Raw genomic sequence first — 21310 nt, forward strand, 5'->3', positions numbered from 1 at the left:
TCACTTCTTTTCGTAATACCTCTGTCGAGGTTCCAAGTGAGCTGAACCGACATGGGGTACTTTTACTGATATTATATAAGATTTTATAGGAAATAAAATTTGTTATAGCACTCCTCAAGCTTGCCCAAAAAACAAAAAGCAACAATAGAGTTGAGTCGGTATCATGCAGTAGAAAAATGCCAATAGATGACACTGACAGCACCCAGGGGAATGTTCCGAGTATATGGGTACATTGTCTGTTTCTGAACTGACAGCACTACAATAGAATAAAGCTCTTTTAGGTTTAAATAAAGAGAACAGACATTCTGTGGGTCCACAAGTCTGTCTCCCATTCATTGTCTATGGAGCAGCTCTAGACTTTAAACACTAGTTTGATTCTTTCTTGTCTAGTTTCTGGCTTTGAGAGAGAGAAGCTCATGTCACAAATATTCATGGAACTTTCTAGGGCAATGGGAATAACACAGGAATTTTTAATTTCAGTTGTGTTCCCTGTTAAGCTCATATTGCTCGACAGGTACATTTTTTAAAACGTTTGTCTCTGACTTATCAGAAGGAAACATATGCTTAGCTTCCTCCTGGCAGTTTTAGCAGTGAGAATTTATGAGAATGTTCCCTTCCACAATCTGATGAGGAAATATGCAGAGCCCTATCATGATGTGAGTGTTTGTCATGTAAACACATTCTTACCTCTGTTTTGGGCTTGAGTGTTTTCCAACAAACATGTGCCCGCTATATGTCAAGAATCGCCCATGCAAGGATACAATATTGCTAAATATTTGTAACTACTGATATAAACGCAAACATTCACTTGTTTGAAAATGAAGTTAAACACAACTTAAAAGTACCAGTAATTTGTTATAATCCTATTTGTAGGATAACCCTTCTTTTTTTTTTTTTTACCAGGGCTTGGATTTCATGTTAAAAACGTCCTGCAGACTTGAGATATGCACACGTAATTTGATATTCACACAAATATTCCTTTGTGAGAAGATAGCAACCTTTTTTAAAAGTTCAAGTTCAAGTCCTGTGAATGAATCTCCAGTTTCATTTGACCCTCGGCAAGAGTCTGCCCGATTTCAGTCCGGTTGCCTCAGACCCTGATGTGACCCCTGGCCCACAAAGCCCATGGAAGTATGCCAAGCCAGCAGCAGACCTGAACCTGAAGTAGCTCCAGACCAACACAGCCCCTGGTGATTGTCCATTCTGCTCCGAGAAGAAAGCAGCCTCTGGACTTCCAGCCCGTCCAGCAGAAAACCATCCTCATCATGTGATGCTGAACGTTGCAAATAACATTATGGTAAGGCAGTGTTCCACATTGCACCACATGAAAGGATCAAGTGACAAAAAATCCTCTGGGGATACTGGAAGCTGGGACTTTGGGGAGAAAAGTCAGAGGGCCGGCAAATAGTTCAAGAATCCAGTAGATGGATCCAAACCTTGTACTAACATGAGCCAAGACCAGCAAAGCTCCCCATAGCCTCCACCTCAGGACTGTTTCCGGAAGGTGAAAATATCCCGGGTTTTTGAGCCTTTCTTGCCCTCCGGTCGAGGCGTGGGTGTGGGATTCGGTGAGGGCAAAGGTGTGGTTGACAGGGAGGGTGAGGAGGGCTGGGGGGTGGAGGTGCCTCCATAGGGGCAGCTCTGTGAGTCTGGGTGTTCGCCAGAACACTCCACAGTGGGGATGTAGCGGCTGTCCCACATCCCCGGGCCACACAGTTTACAAAGGTCATGAAGGCTGCATGGGATTCTGGGTAGCAGGCGGAACTGGTAGAGAAGACTGCGGGCCTGGAAGAGCAGGGAGAAAGATGAACTAATATATGTAAAAGGGTGAAAGGAACTTGACAAGAAACAAAGTCAGGGAATGCAAAACAGTTTGTTGCAGATATTAAAAATAGGGATTAATAGTGGAAGATTGAAATAAATCAATACCCTAGATTCTGGTAACAAAACAATGTCAAGGTCAGCATTGCAATGTGTTACCTAAAGCTAAAAAAGCTGGCGTGCATTGGATGCAAGATCTCAGGGAACAACAAAAGCAGTTACGCCTGCTGCATGCTAACACAAACTCACTGCCTGTGGTTGCAGCAGTACTAACACAGCATCCATAAACATGAGGGCGCAGACACAGACACAGCAGCAGGGATTTAGATCATAAATCCTCTGCATGGCTTGGCAGCATCCCATTTAGCACCTCAAGGCCTCTGTGGGCAGGTTACTGTATGTCAGAGCTGCAGCACTGAGCAGGGCTACTTGCTGCAAATTTAAATTAAATGTAATGCAGCGTTCTGTGGATGAATTCGTATGAGCAAGATCATAAACCACAGCTTATTTTAATAGTTTAATTTCATGGATACTCATTCACTTTGCTCGTACAAAGGTGACATAAAGGCAATAACTACTGCATACCTTGCGTAGCACAAGTTCTCCATTCATGTGCATGGAGAGGTTGCTGAAGTGGAGCAACATTTGGTCAGTTGCGAGCTGCTGTTCCGTCACATCATCCCCGTAGAGAACAATGATGGCTACACACAGGAACAGGTGGAAGTAGTCCGTCTGTGAAGGGAGGGAAAGAGGTTAAGTGAGCGGCAAATTAGTAGTTTTTTTAAAGTGTAAGTCTGGTAAAATTGGACCCCATGGTCTTTCGGCATGAATATACATCAAATACGTTTTTTGGGTGATCACCTATTAACAGAGAAATCCTGGAGATTTGCTAGGAGCCAGACATTGATTCAGTGAGTAGCTCGGGGCGGAGCGCTGAACGCATAAAAAAAAATTATTTTTAACCACTAATATTGCTCAAAATAGCACCAAACCTGTGCAGTAGCATGTGAACAGTCCCTACACATAAAACAATGCTATTTTGCATAACATTAGTGGCTTCACCGTTTTGGATGCATCCAGTGCTCCGCCCCAAGCTACTCAGTGTTAGCCATCTCTGGCTGCTAGCGATTGTCCAGGACTTATCTGTTAATAGGTGATCCTATTTGATATATTCATGCTGAAAAAGAATGTGGGGTCCAATGTTGCCCACACTTTAGGGTCCTAATGACAACATGGTGTCAGATCTCTGTTTTGAGATGTGCCTTTGCTGCAGGGTACAATTTGAAGGTTACCACAGAACAAGGAAAGACAAAGAACTAGAAGATATTTACAAAATGCAAATTTACAGTGAATCCCAGTTAAAAAAAAACACAAATTCTGGCAGTATAGCATTTCGGAAAGTTAAGCTTAAGAATGAAGTAAAATAAAAATGAAAAACTTGATGAGTAAGACTGTGTGTGTTGAAGGCTCCCATTCACAGAAAAATCTGATCAGAAATGCTTGCTTCTGGCCCATCTGGTGTGTAACATTCGACTGTCACTCTGCTATCTTCTCTATCAGCACCTGTAGCTGAAAATCAGTACATCTAGAGTCTGAACAGATGGCATGAAGCAGGAATGCTGACGTGTTTTTTAATGTTTGTTTCATATCTGACATTTTTGGCCTTGTGCACGAAGCCTATGTGTGCTGTTACTTTTTACAATATGCACTTGTAAAGCTGTGATGTATCGGTTCGAAGTGAACTAAATCAAAATTTAATCTCTTGAATTAAACCATTAAACCGCTTCAAAATATGACATTTTATAGGTATTTAGGAGGATTACAATAGCCTGTGGTGACAGGATTTAAAGGGATAACGTGGAATCTTGTTACTGCAGAAAGTGTTAACTGAATGCAGTCAAGTGCATCTGTGCACATATGTGTGCAAAGTTTTTTTTGACAAATTTGAGTATGCAAAGGAGCTGTTCAGACTTTGCCCTGACCTGGTAGTGTGCCCAGCAGGCCTCCCACATGCGCAGAGCCTCGGTGTCGGGGAACTCTCGTTTGAAGCAGAGCAGAATCCAGCGGTGGCAGAAGAGCAGCTGAAGGCCGTCCTCGCCCAGCCTGGTCAGGTGCTCGTAGAAGCTGGGCAGCATGAGACGCAGCAGCTCCCGCAGGTACATCTGGAGTTGGGTCAGAGAGGGAGCACACTGTCTTACAAATACAATAGTGTTTAGTATTCTGAGGCTGGGATTATGCTTCTCTGGACTGCACTCAAGCAAACATAGACATGTAATTTGGATACGTACAGATTTGTTATATAACCATTCATTTACATAAATGGATGACAAGAAGGGTAACGATGTTAAGTGTTTTGAACAGGAATTTATTCTCTGATTGTTCATGGTCCTGTAGAAGTCTTAAGTCTGTGTAATATCAACCTTGTTTTAAGAAAAACGTTGGGGGTCGTTCCGAAGCTATTCGACAAGCAGAATAGCATGATTGAATAATTATGTGTATTTTTGCAGAAACATAATTCCACATTTCTTCTAGTTCTATGACAGAAACATCTTACCAGTTGCCTCTCCATGTCTTCATCACGCGGTGAGCTGATGAAGATCGTGTTCTCCATGAGGCCGACGAAGCACCAGAAGGTGTCACTTTCATCCTGGATCTCAGTGAGCAGGGGGGCCACTAGGTCAGACATGCCCTGGCAGTAGCCCATGTCTGGATTAAACACTGCATAGTTGAGTAGAATCCGCCTGGGTCAAGAAAAAGCCATGGACATCTCAGCACTGTTGTAACACCTCAGCAGAAAACACAATATCTAACACAATACAACATTAAAGCTTTTGTTTAGTCTCTTATATGGAAATGTTCACAACCCTGCAGTCGAGCCAAACCACTAAAAAGTACGGTCCCACCCGAACACTGAATGATCCAACATATGTTACAGCATTCTTGGTAATGCCCAGAAAAACATGACAAGCCCTGCTTAGGCGGTTGCTATGCCAACTCCTCTGGTAACCAGGGAGCTAATTAATGATCTTTCTTGTTTTTCTTCTTTTTTTGTATATGGGTACCACTTTGAAGTAAACTTGTCTGGCAATCCTCATGCATTAAGGATAGTATAAACAAAGGATAAACCCTGAGGACTTTTTTATTTTTTAATATTAACGGTAAAAATAGATGTCATTGGAAAAACTAAGACAATGAAGGAGATTATGTGTTTGGAAAATTAAAGATAAAAATGATACGAAGTATCCTCAGATTAAATGACATGCTTAGACCGAATGACCCAGAGAAGGTTATCTGTTACAAAAGATGTGAGATAACAGAGGAAGCATGAGATAAGTGCTATGCATGTGGACATGTGCAGCACTGGGATCACCCTGCCCCTGATGCAGTATTGGACATAATACCTAGACAAATACCAGGAGGAGCCTCGATGAGAGTCACTAAACTAATATGCTATTTAAATCCTCTTGCTCCTCGTTTAGTAAGCCATTAGCTCTGAGTATGCATCAAAAGTGCTCAGACGGCTTAGTCAGAGTCAATAAAGCATGAAACTCATTTGCAGCTCCCCCAGGGTTTAGGAATATGAAATGAATAGGTACGCCTGTGCGTTGGGCTGAGGAATGGGAATGATAAGGATGGATTGAGAAAAGGTGAGGGCGACAGAGACAGAGATAGAGATCTGGAGTGGAAAAAAAAAAGAGTTAGAGGGGGAAAATGAAGAGAAGTGGTCTGACCTCATGCTCTCCACGTTGGGGTTATTCTCTCCTCTGAAGAAGTGGTTGCTGCGGTCTGTTCTCACCACGTCTTTATCCACTGTAAACTGAACCTTTCTCCAGAACTCGCTATGCTCCTCCGGGCTCATGGACAATCTGAAGTATGTGGGGAAATGTAAGAGTTTGATACATCAAATAAATGTTTTTTTGTCAGTTACGATTAAAGAGACAAGAGCAGGACAGTTTAAGAAAGTGCATAATCTCTAAAGGTAATTAAGATAATACGGATTAAAAAAAATATAATCTTTGCCTTAAATGTTACTCTGGTGTAAAACACTAATGGGTAGTTGCAAATCAACTAAAAAATGTGGGGGTGGGCTAGCAGTGGACTGAAAGGATATTTCACCATCAAGTGCTCCCTTGAGAATAATACCACAACCATAAAACCCCCATCAACCCCTTGAAATGTAAGGGGCTATATTAGCTATGTACTTCTTGTATAAGGCACTAATGTACTCAAGTCCTAACAAGCAGAGGGGATTTAATTAACACTGTTTGTTTTCCATGTGGCCCCACTAGGAATACTGAGCGTGCACCTGATGCAACGCCACGCAACTGTTTAGTTTCAGCATCGTGTGTTTGTGGGATGGACCCTCCCCGGTCACCTTCCTGTCTCTCTGTCTCTCTCTAATGCTACTACTTCAGTACATGCTTTCATTACTTAATATTTCTCAGACTGGTATGGTTTAGCAAAAATATAGTTGTGTTTACGTAGGAATATTAAATAGGAACAAAATTATTTAGACACTACGACTGCCCAAGTCTAATTTCTATTCATTTCATTTCATGTTTATTCTTATAGGGATAAGTATATAACATGGACCAGTACCACATACCACAGCATTTATGGGCTTAGTTAGTTTGCATTGTCTGAGCCTGCATGGGCCTTTAAAATACACAAAAATCTCAACAAGGAAATAGACACAATACAAGCACAATGTAAAAACAATTCTCTTTAAAAGAGGTTGCAAGTTGAGATTTTATTTTTTTTATTTATGATCCTCAGGAATCTGATTGATTAATTTCTAGCTCAAACATACAATGTAGAAGATGAGAAGACACACAGTACGAAGTAAACCTGAAACAATTAAGAGAAACTAACTTCTGATTAATATTCTAAGCTCCAGCTTCTCCCCTGTGAGAATGTGCTGCCTTCTGTCTGTTTTCCATAACTGTACACTGACTGTCTTTGGATTTTTGACTGTTGGTCAAACAACACATGACATTTGAAGCCATCTCCTTGGACATTTTTTTTCACTACAGACCAAACAATGAATTAAAAAAAGTAACACTAATTCTGGGCTGCAGCCCTGGTCTGAACACATGTTTAGTTGCGTCTATAACCAAAGAGAATGTTACTGACATAGAGAACCGTAACCCTTAACTTCCTCTTCACTTCCACAGATCTGAACTAAAAGTAGAGCTCTTTTGAATTTTAGTCACCGGTGCACCAAAAATGAGCACTTCCTTTTCAAGCCAGTCAGAGGGTACATTTTCTAATATTAAACTCACAGCTTGTTACATGACAAATTCTAAATGTATTATTAACAAATACTTGCCTTGAATATGGGTATTATTCATGCATTACCTAGAATCTCATACATAGCAGTATGAACAAAATAGATTTTTTTTTGTTTTCTGTATGTGTATCTATAAATAGATTTTGTTTAGCTTTTTGTGTTCTTAATTATTGTGCAAAACCAATAAATCTGTTCAACTAAAGAGAAAAAGAGGAAGACCATCTCATCTAAAGGCTGTCATTCAGTGATTTTGTAGCAGTTTTTCCAAAATGACAATGGTCTAAATATGCTTCTCTGTCACTTTCACTTGTTATATTCACGGTTTGTCTATTGACCTACTGTATCTCTGCAGTTATTACAGCTGCATTTGCTTTCATGCAACTGCTTAGTTATCACAGCTAAGGGAAGCACACCAGGCTGGGAGACATGGAAAAAAACACAGACATGTATCCCTGCTCCTAATGATCAACCAGTGGCCCCGGAGGCTGCTCTAGTCAAATGGTCTTTAAAGGAATCCACATCAGTGTCAGAACAAGGGCTCTAATTACCCGACTTCGATAAGACCTTCTGACATACTCAAAATGTTAATAGGCCATACAGAAGAAACCTGTCCAATTATCATATTCATTACAGACGGAGCAGAGGAACGTGTGAAAATATGTGCACACTCGACATTTTGGTTGAGGAATGAAAACAAATAAAAACTTGTGGTATGTGGTTGCGTGTGTTTTTTCCTCCTGACGAGAGAGTATGATCTGATAACTGCTGACATGTTTTCTCTCCAGAGACCTTTTATTTCACACCCGGCACCTCCCCTTAACACTTCCCTGATTGTGCCTATTGATTGCTCAGCCACAAAAGACTCACATATGGTTTCATATTTGACCGATGGAGCGTTTGGCAGTCGATACTTCAGCCATGTCAAAGTGTCAAGCATACTGCTGTGTCCTGATCAGACCTTTTTTTTTATTTAATAAATTGACACACACACACACATACTGTATATATCTATCTATCTATCTATCTATCTATCTATCTGTCTGTCTGTCTGTCTGTCTGTCTAACCATTTCTCCCTGTTCCTCACCTCCTCTTTTGAATTTCATGATAGTGGGTGCGTTTTTGCAGTCTCCAGGCCTCCCTCTCCTGGGAGTTGGAGTCATAGCTGTAGTAGTGCAGCAGGAAAGGCCACACCTCGCCACGGATGGATGGGTGAATGCCGCCAAAGAAGATGGCCTGGCGGAGAGTGGGAAGTGAACAAACACAGTGAGCACAAAAGGGCAAACAGGGGCCCCGCAGTGAGCGATCACTCTTCATGTGAAAACATATCAAATTGTATGCCAACAAGATACGCAGACGGCCTGCACTCAACCATCACCTTACTGAACTACAGTGGACGTGTTATTTCATCAGTGTTGCAAAATGCTGCAAACTCGAAACAGTGCTCCTCTGTTCCTGCATTTGAGTTTTTACAGAGGAAATGTTCTTGGTCACAGTCTAACTGCCACTGAGTCATTTCAGTAAGATGAATAAACTTCAGTTGAGTCAATCCCAGAGAACTAAAATGATTCACAGGGGGTCACTGACCAAAACCAACTCTCTCATCATTCACAGACCAGAGGTGCTGATTCACACTGAAAGCTTTACACTGGGGGCTTTACTTTCAAAATGACAACATGTATGTGTGATTGAGAGAAAAATGTTGAGCTTGACTCTGCGGATAGCAGCAGCGGAGACTGACATACCTTGCGTAACTTATACTCTTCCTCCACCTGCCCATTATGGTTGAGGTGACGTAGCCAGGTGGTGACATCCAGCCGCCGATAAAGCTTCTCCTCTGGGTGGGTCTCAGCTGACGGCAGGGTGGGCCTCTGGATGGAAAACTGCATGCAAGATTTCTCATCCGACACCTGAAGGAAAGATGTGGGCACAAAACCAACATTTGAGAAGAAAACTGGGGGTTGGGGTGGGGGGAAAGGATGAAAAATTCCTTTTGTTTCTCAATAAAACTAGATGCCAAACAGGATTTTGGATTGAAACCCAACCTGGTCTTTAAGCTGAGTTTCCCTGCAGCACTTCCACTGTTGGAAGACCTCAGCCAGCTTGTCCAGGCCAGCATGATGGAAGTGGAGGATCTTATATTGGCTCTCTCGGCTGGCAATCACCAGCTGGCCACTGGTGCACGCCTCATCACTGCAACAGCATCATAAAAAAATGATAAAGACACAAAATTAAGTCACGTCAAGTCGAGTTCTTTTCTATAGCACATTTAAAACAGCATGAGTTGACCAAAGTGCTTGGTCTTACTTAAAGGTCACATTATTGTAAAAAGTGATATTTCAATGTCTTTTTTCATTACAAAGCCAGGTCGAGGTGCTTTTATAAATACTGCAAATTATTAAAACGCTTAATCCACAGAGAAATGCACGATACCCGTATTCAGAAACTGTGTCTTTAAACGAGCTGTCAGGACTTCTGTACCGTTGTCATGTCACAACTTTACTAAAAAAATACCGCTACAGTAGAACGGTAGCGCAATTGGTCATTCTCAGTATTAGTCATTCTAGAGCGTAAATACAGAAGAGAAAGATCACGTGTTTGAACACTAAAGCATGTAAAGATGTTGTTGTAGAAACCCCCTTCAACTTTTTCACTAATTACTCTTAAAACAAATCCTGAAACCAACAACACAGCGTGAAGCATTGCACAGTAGCACGACAAGGTGACCCCCCCTCATGACCTCCCTGTGACCTTTGCACCCCTTGCTGACCTGAAGAAGAGTCTCAGTGACCTCATGTGACCCAGGTCCACCCTGAAAACTCCACACAACTGCTCCAGAGCCAGCACCTTTTGCTGCTCCTCCCATCGCACACCCTGGCTGCTGCTCTCGGAGGGGGCGTGGCTATCCAGGCTGGAGGCGGAGCTTGCAGAGTGGGTCATGGACTCCTCACACAGCTCCCTGGCAAAAAAAAAAAAAAGACAAAAGGAGTGTGCATTTTGTGAATAGAATTTTTGAAGCTTAAAGGAAACGGAGTCATGTTTTCCCTTAAATCAAAAAGGAAGGAGACTTCCTTCTGCATAAAAACCTCTCGTTTCTTGTGCCTCACATTCCAAAGCAGAGCCATTCTTCTATTTGAAGCATTATTGATAAATATCATGTAGACAGTGGCCAGCGGTGTTAAGCCCTGCAATAATTTTGCAGACATATACTACAGTCCTGCCCTGTTGTTTTGTGTCTCAGTATGGTTCCACCAAGAGGCTGAGAATGGTAGGAATGCATGGAGGCTTCTTAGCGCAACACACACACACACAAGGAAATCTGTACACACACAAATCACACTGTCTGCCGTCCAATTTCCCCTGTCATTCCCCCATGGCCAGCATGTTGTTCCCGGCATGAAACATGAGCCAAGGGTTCCTCTGCTGCAGAAGGAGACACACAAGCGCAAACGCACACAGAAATATACACACACATGTGAAAACACAGAAAAAAGACAAAGCTGTGTATGTGGCCAACAAAAATACGCATCCTACACCACAGCAAAGTTTTTCAATCACTGGCTGGTATGTATGCACACACACACACACACACACACACACACACACACACACACACACACACACACACACACACACACACACACACACACACACACACACACACACACACACACACACACACACACACACACACACACACACACACACACACACACACACACACACACACACACACACACACACACACACACACACACACACACACACACACACACACACACACACACACACACACACACACACACACACACACACACACACACCATAGCTAATCGCACTAATGCACTCTCAAACACGTCTCAAGACATGTTAGCGCTGAGAAACAGACCAACACAAAAATGTGTTAAACCCACTGATATTTGAGAAGTGGACGTCGTCTACATGGAGTTATTTACTTACTACCTACTATGAAATACATTTACTATTTATTGACATGATTAAATCAGAAGTCATTCAATTTAAAAAAATAGCTTAATGTATCTCCAATATAAAAAAGGATGCTACTAAAGCTGTTTATCTCCTTCGTATGAATGAGTGTGTGAAACTAACGATATCCTTTTGTAAAAAGGACTTCTTTTCACTCAGAAAACTAGTTCTTATTTACAGGTAAACATGCACTAGGTACTTTGAAAAGATGAGGGAGGCCAGCCCAGTCTAATCTATTGTAGCCTGTATCAATCATGTCTGGCTAATCATTTCCCCGTAAGCATATAGGAAAATAACCAGGCTGATCAATCCAAGCTGCAGAGTTTCCTCTGCTATCTAGTGATTTACTGCTCTCCGACTCATGTATCACGCCGCAAACCAGACTGTGGAATATAAGGAGACTGGGAGAGAGGCACAGACAGCTCTAGTGAGGGAGTGATCTAAAATATATCTTAAGAGGGCTACTGTACTCACTTTTTCTTTTTCAGCAGACATTTCCTTCATTCTTGTTGCACGCATATAGTACAAAACGCTTTTATTTATACGCAGAGAAATATGCAAAAGTGCAAAAACCATGGAAAATGTGGTGCGAAAGCACATGATTCTTGGTTTGGTCATAGCATGGATCCTCCACTCTGCTGCGTTCAAGCAGAAACTCGAGTGATTAACATCGTCTGTCAGTGTCAACAGCCTGATTCTGTTCATGTACTGGTAGGCAGCAAACGCAGGCGGCAGCCAAGCCATAAACTGTGCAGAGAGTGCGTTATGTAAACAAGCTGTTTTGATGGAGTCAGGCTGCTGCAACCGGCGTGTCCCACCAGGCCAGAGTGAGATCAAAACTGCCCCAAGGTCCTTGGTAACACCTCTCTTCACATACACAAGGCATTACCCTGGGGGAAGGTGCTGCCAGGTCACCCTGAGAACCAGGACCAAGTGCTACAGGCCTCCAGGGACTCCCAGGCCCTTCAGCTTCGGCTAATCCCTGAAGAGATGAGGGAGGGCTCAGGTGAAGGGGGTGGTGTGGGGCTCTCTGCAGTGCACACGCTAGAAAGCGGTCAGTACAGTTTGGAGTTTGGAAAAAGGAAAAAAAAGCTAGTGATATGTGTTGTATTATTTATGAATCATGTGGCATTCTAATAATCCTGGAACCAGAATACACCAGCAAACCTTTTTATCAGTCAGTTCAAACTCTTTGACTAGACACAGATGATCTTCATTTGACAAATTTTGTATTTATTAAGCCTTTAAAGCTACTTTGTAGAGATCTGTTTTTGACATTATAGATGTGATTCAATGTTAGATTCAAACAATCAGGGTTGGTTACTTTTAAAAGGGTACTGACCAAATTGCATAGGTACTACTAACCGATTCAGGTTACATCCATCGATGCCAAGAATATATAATAGTAACTTAGATTATAGAGAAAAGAGAGATAGAACAAGATTAAATGACAGTGTTGAAGTCCCAGTGAGTCAGGGCACTTTTCAAAAAAAGGTACTGTTGGTTAACGGCATGGGTTAAAAAGTACTCAACCCTTTAAAAAAAAAACTTCCAACATACATAAATAAATAAAGTTATTTTTGATGATTTATTTTGTCTTTATATTGTCTTATTGTATTATTTTACCTCTATAGTACTAAAATGATTAGCAATAAAGCTGTGGTCATAACTGGTAGACTTACAGTAACCAGTGACAAGTGGATGTTTTAAAACATCGGAAACCAATCATCTGTGATATAACCACATGTTTTTAATCTGCAAGCAAAGCCTAAATAAGGCAGCACACCCCGACAGGCAACATTTTCATAAACTAATGTTAAACTCAAGCAATTGGTTGAGAAGCTTGACAGATATTGCTTTGGATTTCTCTTTTGCCCTCTCCCACTACTCTGACCCCCCCCCTCTCTCTTTTTCATCCGCTCTCGCTCTCCCATACGCGGCTCTTTCTCTTTGAATGATTCCAAGTGACATGTTTCCAGTTCCTGGCCCCTTAACAGTGTCAATTAAAGCAAGAGAGAGAGAAAGAGAGATTGAGTGGGTTCCAGGGTTTTGGCTGCTGCTCCGCTCTCTTCAGTCCTCTAATCCGGAGAGCTGACATTCAGCCCAGCACAACAACCCCGGGAGCACTGGGAATCAAAGGGCTTCACACAGACTTTAGTAAAGGAAGGGAAGGGAAGGGGGGTTAAGATATTTGAGAGGTGGGCAACACCAAAAGAAACAATATTGAGAAAAACAGAGAGAATGAGCAAGAGGAAAAGACGCAAAAATAAAGAGCGAAGGGAATGGACAGACAGGGGACAGAGGAAAATCCAAGAAGAGACGGGGCAAAAAACAGGCAAAGGAGAGGATGGATACGAGTGCCAGAGAGCTGAAGAGAGACACTAATAGCGAGTGAAGCACAGAGGAGAGGAGGAAGAGAAGGACAGAGTAAAGATTAGACGCTGTGAAGCAGAGAGCACTGCCAAGTCACACACTGACTGCACTTACAGCGAGCTGGGGTCTGAGAGTGGTTAAAAAAGCCTAAACACACTGACTCACTCTCTCACTCTCCTTGACACACACTGACACAGGCTCACACATTCTGGGCAACATGTCAGGCCAAATAGCTGCGTGAGGAAACGACCACGGAGGGAATCATAAAGTCAAACGGCTGTGAGGTCCGAACAGCAACACGATCACTGTCCAGATGGTCTCGCTTGATTAGAGAAGAGTCTCTGGAAGCACTGAGCTTTTGGGTCCGTAGGATTTAAGGACTTATTTTGGGGCCATCTGTGACATTATAAAACATTCAGAATGAACCCATCTTGAACTCTGATAACATTTCATGCATCCCACTTGAAGCCATCTACCTGATCTCTCTCCCAAGGCACATTCAGCTGTAGAGCAGGAAGCCACCATGTGGCCTCAGGATGTAAATGATCCTCCTGCCATCAATTCTTTTCTTTTTGGCTCCACCTTGTGTTAGTTTAGGGTAACTGAAAATGAATCCTTCATAACAAATGTAACTTGTAACTAGTATTCAGATCCTTTACTTAAGTTAAAGTGCTTATACCCAACTGCAAAAATACTATGTTACAGATAAAAATCCTGCATTCCAAGTCCTTTTAAAAAAACGTGAATACAATGAATACGATTCAATAACTATAACAATAACACTCAATTGATTCCGATATAGTTGAAGAGCAATCAGCAGCATGGTTTATCTTTTACATAGGCCTGACAATGAGTGTTTAAAACAGATTTGACAGAACAGGCTCCGCTCTTAAAGGAGCTCCTCACTGACCAAAAGTGACAGCAAGCACAATTAAACCCCAAAAGGTTATACAGACCAGTAATCCAACTGGCATATTAAATACACATAATACTCTCACACCAGTCAAATAACACTTTTCAGAGTATCCCGATTCTTTTCTTTTACTTACTTTCCACACTGAAAAGGCAGAGAGAGAGAAATAAAGGGGTATGACAGTAATAACGTAATTATTCAGCTATTATGGATAATATTTGGGATAGAAGTGGACTTATGAATGAGGTGGATAAGAAAACTGACAAAGCATAGACAACCCTTAACTCTGACGTCTAAAAATACCAACATGATCATGAACGAAGCCTAATCAAACCCAATCACTGACCTGCTTTCACTGTCCAGGAAGACTGAGCCACTGCTTTCACAGAGGGCCTCGCTGACGGGGGACAGGCAGAACGGGGAGGAGAAAGTGTCCGAGTCTGAACCCATAGTGCTGTCCCGACTCACTTCATCTGACAGCTCGAAGGAGCCCTCGTCACCCTCCTCCCCCACCGAGGGCAGCTGTTGTGAGGAGGGATCCGCTCCTGCCTCTGCCACCAGGCTGTGGCTCTCTGCGGTGGTGCTGCTGGTAATGTTCCTCTCCTCGTCTTCATCTTCCTCCTGGGCTGCTGGGTGACGAGACTGGGGTCTGGAGGGGACGGTTGGTTTAAAACATCATCAGCATCATATATAATACTGATATAAGGCTGAGCAAGTTTTCATACTGTAACTAAATGCTTTTTTCGATAGGGAATATCTGAAGGAGTGTTCTTTAAGAGATGCATCATGATTATCTTATAATAAGGTATTTAAACACTGTTTATGTGCATTCAAGATATTTTACTAAAGAGGATACACATTTTAAGAAATTACTTTCCTACCGTCGGCCTCGGCGTCGTGCGTTCCTGCGTACAGGGGAGCTCTCTGGTGTGATGTAGCGCAGCGCCTCCTCATCCTGTCTCTGAATGCGGGAGTTGGGCACCCAGGTCAGGATCAGAGTGGTACCTAGGCTCTCATCCTTCTCCGTGTGCACACACAGGTAGCCTGCAGGAGGCAACATCAACCGCAGTTAAGTTAGGAATTATGTTGAGTAAAAAAAAATATCCAGTAACATGAGAGGAAATGACAAAACTTTTTTTATAAGCAGTAGCAGCTGCAACCCAAAGACAAACATGAAACCTGAGAAACACACAAAGGGATGAAGACACACCCTGAGAGGTGAGTAACAGACCTTGCAACGCACACAAACACACACCAATGGAGGATCGCAGGAGATAAGAGATGGAGGAACTATGGAAATGCAGTTGGTGTTCATACCAGGGCGAGTAAAAAGTGTAAACCGGCAACACTGGCCACTGATGCTTACATCTTTAGTAGACCAAGGTATAAATAAAATGTTTGTCTGTGTTACAGCACTCATGGTAAGAGAGGAATGTTGTGTGTTTAGTTATTCTGTAGAAGCAAAAGCCTGCAGGACATCTGGCCGACAGCTGTACATTTGCCATGTGTTTTAGACTGCTTAATCTTTGCTTTGGAAAACTTGACTGTTGGTAAAATAATAAGTGAACTACTGTATAATTGCAGTAAGATGCCTAGTATTGAATAAAAAATTGAGACTTTTATCATAAATCCTTTTATGTAAAGCAGTTTGAATTGCTGTTTAAAAGTGTATAAAGTTGCATTGCCAAGTATAATGGCCTTTTTGTAATTGAAATGGATTAGAAATTCTTTTGATTAAAAAAATAGGTGGGACGCTGGTAAGGGATTGTGTCACTATCACTGCATCTGGAACTTCAAATTCAGCGCATCCACCGATTTCTCATCTCATTTTGTTTGTTCATCAATGCTTGAAAGCTGACAGGGAAGCTGGCCTGCGCGGTTATCTTCGCGTCTCCATTCACACCACACAGAAACACAGTCAGTCTAGCCTAACCTGGGTGATGCTCTGCCAAGCCAGGCAGGGGCTCAGCAGGGTGCACACAAACATTGTTTTTGGAGAAGATGATCTCGCCATCCAAGCCCGATCGCAATGATGAGCCCCCCGTCCCCGGGTTGAAGGTCAGGAGGTCCGACGCCTTGGAGGAGGCACGCCGCAGGAGCCGACCCAGAGACATCTCCTCAGGCACCGGGACACTGGGCCCATCCTCTGAATATTTGGGAGTAGAGAAGTTTTAGACAGAGGACAGGAGGTCAGTCCATCTTAGAATTGGCATGGTGTTAAAAAGCCCGAAAAGCCAAGGGCAGGGGAGAAAAGAGAAATGACCTAGTTCCCATATTATGTGCATTTTTAAAAGTTTCAAAGTTTCAGGGTCTTCTGCATCTGTGCTCTCAGCGGCTCTGCGGCATCATTGCAGCCGGTGAATGACTGTAGCAGCAATGTAGTTGTACTTTCCAGTGTTGCGTATGCAGCAGTGGAGTGTGTTTGCAGTGTATTTGTCAGTGAAAAAACGCCCAAGTCAAGTCCCTGAAACTTGCTTGCTACCAGCAGATTCAAGTGAGGGAGTAAGCCCCGAAACTAGCAACAACAACGGTCCAGGTTCAACCTTTCAGGTTATTTTTAGAAACAATACTAGTCCCTGTAAGTGGACCAGCAAAGTTTAGATACTTTCACAGATTTTATATAGCACCTCGACATGTGCTTTGTAATAGTATATATACTTTTAAAAACATGGAAATCTTTCTCTCTCTTTTTTTTTTTTTTTACACAATATGGGACCTTTAAGGACAGCTTGGCACTAGGACTGCACACATCCTCACCTACACTTCACCTCCTCTGTCACATGTGTCCCTGCATTTACTGCAGTGTCCTCTCTCTGCAGCACTCAACACCACTTGTTCAGCATTTCCCTGTGACACATTTTCTTTGCCAACACCTGCACCTTCTAACACAAACACATTCACAGGATGTGTGGATACTGTACTTTACTAGTGTGTACCCAAACGTGTCCCACCTTCTGTAAACAACACACACACATAACGGTGTGTACCGTACATGCACACAAAGACATGTGCAAACACACTTCACTCCATCCGTGTGAAATTCCAAGCAGTTATCAGTAGCCAACAGATGTCATCAACAGAAGCACTCAACTGGGATCAGGGTTGAACTTGTCTGCTTCAGAGAGAAAGTCTCGTGTGATGAGACAAACGGAGAGTAAAGCAGAAAGTAACACCGCTCTTTTGAGGTGTCAGCACATTGTGTTGTTGAAGGCTTTCTTCTTTGACCAGGCTTGAAAGGAAATCTTACTTTTCAGGCTCAAAGAATGCTAAAAGCAAATTAAGTGAAACCTTTTTTTTGCTCCTGATTGATCACTTCACACAGAATCCACTGATTAATTTTCTTTCGCTTTGCTTTGACATGTGTGTCTGTATCTTTGGACCCCTTCATGTGTGTAAGCTTATTTTCTTGTTGGCTGAACGTTGACATGTACTCCCCACTTAATCTGAGGAATGTTCCCTCCTTTTTCCTTAGAGGGCATGTTTACCTCCGCCTGATTAAACAGGCACCCCACTTCCTGATGCCAGGCCCCAGACAGGAAGTCTGCTGGCACGAATTTCAGACCTGCCTGACCTCGGAGAGGAGGCTTACTGTAGGCCATCATTTGGTTTACATTTAAACAATGTGGGGTTGTGGGTGTTTTACCATTTGCTCAGTACATCTTGTAGAAAAAATAAAATAAAATGGGGGGTTGTATCTGTTGTTCTCCTTCTTTTTCTTGCAGATGTCAATAAACTTGGGCTGCAACTAAGTATTTTTTATCGTCTTTTTTATCAACAAACTGTTTAGTCTAAAACATTGTCTAAACAATTGTAAAAAAAAAAAATATATATAACATGATGCGTAGGAAGGGGTCCCACACAAAGAGCAGCATAGGGACCTATGACCACCTTAATCCACCCCTGCATACAATATTTATTCTTTTCCCATTTTGTGTCTGGCTCCCTTGTTTCTACTGGCCATGTGAGTATTCATCAGAGCCAGGTTAAACTTTGGGCCCATCAGCAGCCGCATTGGCAGCATAACCTCGGCAAACGGAGCACTTGCACTTCGCTCAATGCAGTGGAAAGAAGAAAAAACAGAATTAAGAGTTTATCCAGTGCCGGTTAGCTCGTCGGCCTAGAGCCGAGCTACCGCTAACGTTTGCTCAACTTGTTTCTCTGATAACTTAAGATCCAAACGTCCAAAGACTAAAATCCTGCATCAGAGTATATAGTTAAAAACTACCAACATCTAAAAAGGTGTGTCATAAATATGTGGCTTAAAACTGGATGAAAAGTCCATTCATTACGGCTTCTGGCAGTCTTCTACTACTACGTGCAAAAGGGATATGACGAAATTACCAGGTGACCAAATGTAACAGACTGTTAACTTGAATAAAATGATAGATTTCTCTGAGTTTGAACAGTGTTGGAAACATTTGGGATAATGTAGGTACACAACTCGTAAAAACATAATATAGGGCTAGTCGATTTTAGACATTCTAATGCAGAAAAGTTACATATACCTTTAATCTAAATCAAAATTAAATAAAAAAAGTTACCATTAAATGTCCTGTCCATTGTTTTTGTCCCTACAGTAATTGCAAGAGATTCATAAGTTAGACAGCACTGGTGTTTGAAGTCTGAAAAACTTCATATTAACCTAAAACAGGAATGGTGACTTGCTTGCTCTATCCATCCACAACATTAGACTACTACTGAATATAAATAGCCTAGGGCTATTTGCATGATAACTGCTTCAAATAGCACTACCCTAATCCACTTGTAAACAGACCAGATGGGCAACGCAGCGTCTAGACTACATACTCTGACTTTCCATTCCTGCGAGACACACACTGAAAAACATGCTACCTGAATATAATGACAGGCTGGGATCTTGAACATAACACATAGCTGTTACCAGTAGCCATAAAAGCAATAACATATTCACCTCTGTGCTGCTATCCAGTGGTTATTTTGGTCAGTATGTGATTAAAGGTCCACTCAGGTCACTTTGATAGTGCTCTCACTCTTCTCGCTTCATCATTTATGCCGTCAACACCTCAGTGTGCACACAGTCACTGCCTTTGCCCTCTGAACTTTCTCTGTTTCATCATGATTTACATCCTTAGCACACCCCTAAACTTTAGACTAGTCTGACTCTGACCTGCAGAATACCTTCTTTTCTTTCCAAACTTTTAACAGAACTTTTGATAAGAACTTGAAACCTACACCGTGGACATTTAGCTGCAAGTATAAAAGCTGCCTGAGTCTCAGCTTCTCACCTCTGGGCTACATTAATTAAGTTGTCACGCTGAAATTTGAATAGAGCAGCTCATATTGAAAAAAACCCTTTACATCTGCGTTGTATACTACCGTGCCTGGGGCAGCTGAGAGGAGACCAGCCACAAAGAAGCCTGAAAAGCAAGACTCTTGTGGACTTTGCAAAGGCTGGGTTAGTTATGAGGGAACTTCATTGGGTGACTCAGTGGGAGTGTGGGAAGCACAAAATAGTTCTCTTTCAAAAAAAACTGTTGTAATGAGCTCCGTGTCTACATGGTGTGCCCTAAAATTAGGGATATCAAAACAGGTGGCATACTGATGTTATGGCAAATAACTCATAAAACTTCCTAGAGTCTGATCATGTCACTGGGCGTATGAACTAGCCATGATCAACGTATCTCAGACATAGTGATATAGAAATGCCAAAGATGCTTGAAGTAGTTTTGACAACTTTATTTTTCAACTATGAAATGTCCCGCTCAGTACATATCATGGACAGAACTGACGGGATCCTTACAAAAACTGTCTAAATTTACAAAAAGAACACCAGCCACTAGATCTTTTAAAACTCTGAATATTTGTAACCATCTAGAAGAAACCCTGCAATTTCACAGTGTAAAGATGTAGATCATTTTCCCACCTCTTTTACAAATAGGTGGGAAAATGATCTTATTTGCACTGTGTTGTTGTTATTTTTACATGATTGGACATTTTTGTTTACTCCCCATTTTTATTATTGTTTGTGTTGCACTGCTTTTAACAAATGTACGGTGTCCTTGAGTGCTTAGAAAGCTGCCTATAAATAAAATGTATTGTTATTATTATAAATAAACATTGCAATCCTAATGCAAAAACACCACAGCCTTAAAACTGACCACAGAGTTGAATCATTAAAATGCACAGGGGGTTACATTTTACTGCTCAGTCAGTGTATACTATCATTTATTTAACGGGTTTTGTGTGAGTTCTATACAGGGGCTTAACTACCAAAATAAAAGCTGGTGAAAGGTGGCCTCTCCCAGTCCTGACTCTGGCAGCAGGACCGGGGCAGCAGGACTGGGGAGGGGGAAATGCCTCAGAATAGTAGCAGCCCGTGCAGCAGAGGCGTGCCATCATGTCGGGGGCTCCATCAGCTACCATAACACTGACAGCATCCGCCTGACAGGAGGAAAGGGGAGGATGGGACAAGGCTTTTGCAAGCGCAGCACTATTTACACAGACAGCCACAGTGGTGTGTATGTGTTTTTAATAGCTCGAGCAGCTATCTGTGCCATCTTTGAGCATAAATATTTTAGTTGAGCTGCCCTAGACCGTGGCCGAAACCCTTTGCTGGTTACATTTCACGGTGACCGCGTTTACAGACAACTTTAAAGTTTGTTTAAGATAACAGCAGCTACAATGTTACAATTTTCGCTCCTAACGGGTGAAATGTGTCCCTGTTGGCTGTTGGCATACACCTGTTTCAGCAGGAGAAATGAATGAAAGAGCACAACCGGGGGCCAAAGCGGCTCTCACCTTCAGTCCTACCGCAGCAGTCTACTGTCCATGATGTCGGACATCCATCTCACCGGGCGGCCGAGGACCGAGCAGCATGTACCGGCGTCGTTTCGCCGCCTTTTCCCCGGGATGTAGCTCAGTTGTTACGGAGTGTAGTCTTGTTTGTATC

At 42.3% G+C, this 21310-nt stretch overlaps 1 protein-coding gene across 1 annotated transcript; it reads right to left on the bottom strand.

Annotated features, from left to right (window-relative positions):
• Window positions 1–1345: 1345 nt before the first annotated feature.
• tbc1d16 (TBC1 domain family, member 16) lies at window positions 1346–21278 on the bottom strand. The gene is made up of 13 exons (XM_083931885.1): window positions 21160–21278; window positions 16316–16528; window positions 15264–15426; window positions 14729–15031; window positions 9880–10068; window positions 9155–9302; window positions 8855–9019; window positions 8197–8345; window positions 5553–5687; window positions 4376–4562; window positions 3804–3983; window positions 2407–2553; window positions 1346–1785 (listed from the first exon to the last, which is right to left on the bottom strand). Exons 2-13 carry the CDS (start codon window positions 16494–16496, stop codon window positions 1486–1488), a joined length of 2247 nt encoding a protein of 748 aa, XP_083788011.1. The 5' UTR covers window positions 16497–16528; window positions 21160–21278; the 3' UTR covers window positions 1346–1485.
• Between the last annotated feature and the right edge of the window lie 32 nt (window positions 21279–21310).

Source organism: Echiichthys vipera (assembly GCF_963691815.1).
Source record: "Echiichthys vipera genome assembly, chromosome: 17".
NCBI lineage: Eukaryota > Metazoa > Chordata > Actinopteri > Perciformes > Trachinidae > Echiichthys > Echiichthys vipera.

Excerpts from the sequence above, each read along its gene's own strand:
- tbc1d16 (XM_083931885.1), bottom strand. The coding sequence starts at position 16,496 with ATGTCTCTGGGTCGGCTCCTGCGGCGTGCCTCCTCCAAGGCGTCGGAC. Across the intron at positions 2,554-3,803 it reads CCTGCTGGGCACACTACCAG|ACGGACTACTTCCACCTGTT; the intron begins GTCAGGGCAAAG and ends CTCCCTTCACAG. Across the intron at positions 1,786-2,406 it reads GAGAACTTGTGCTACGCAAG|GCCCGCAGTCTTCTCTACCA; the intron begins GTATGCAGTAGT and ends CTGCTCTTCCAG.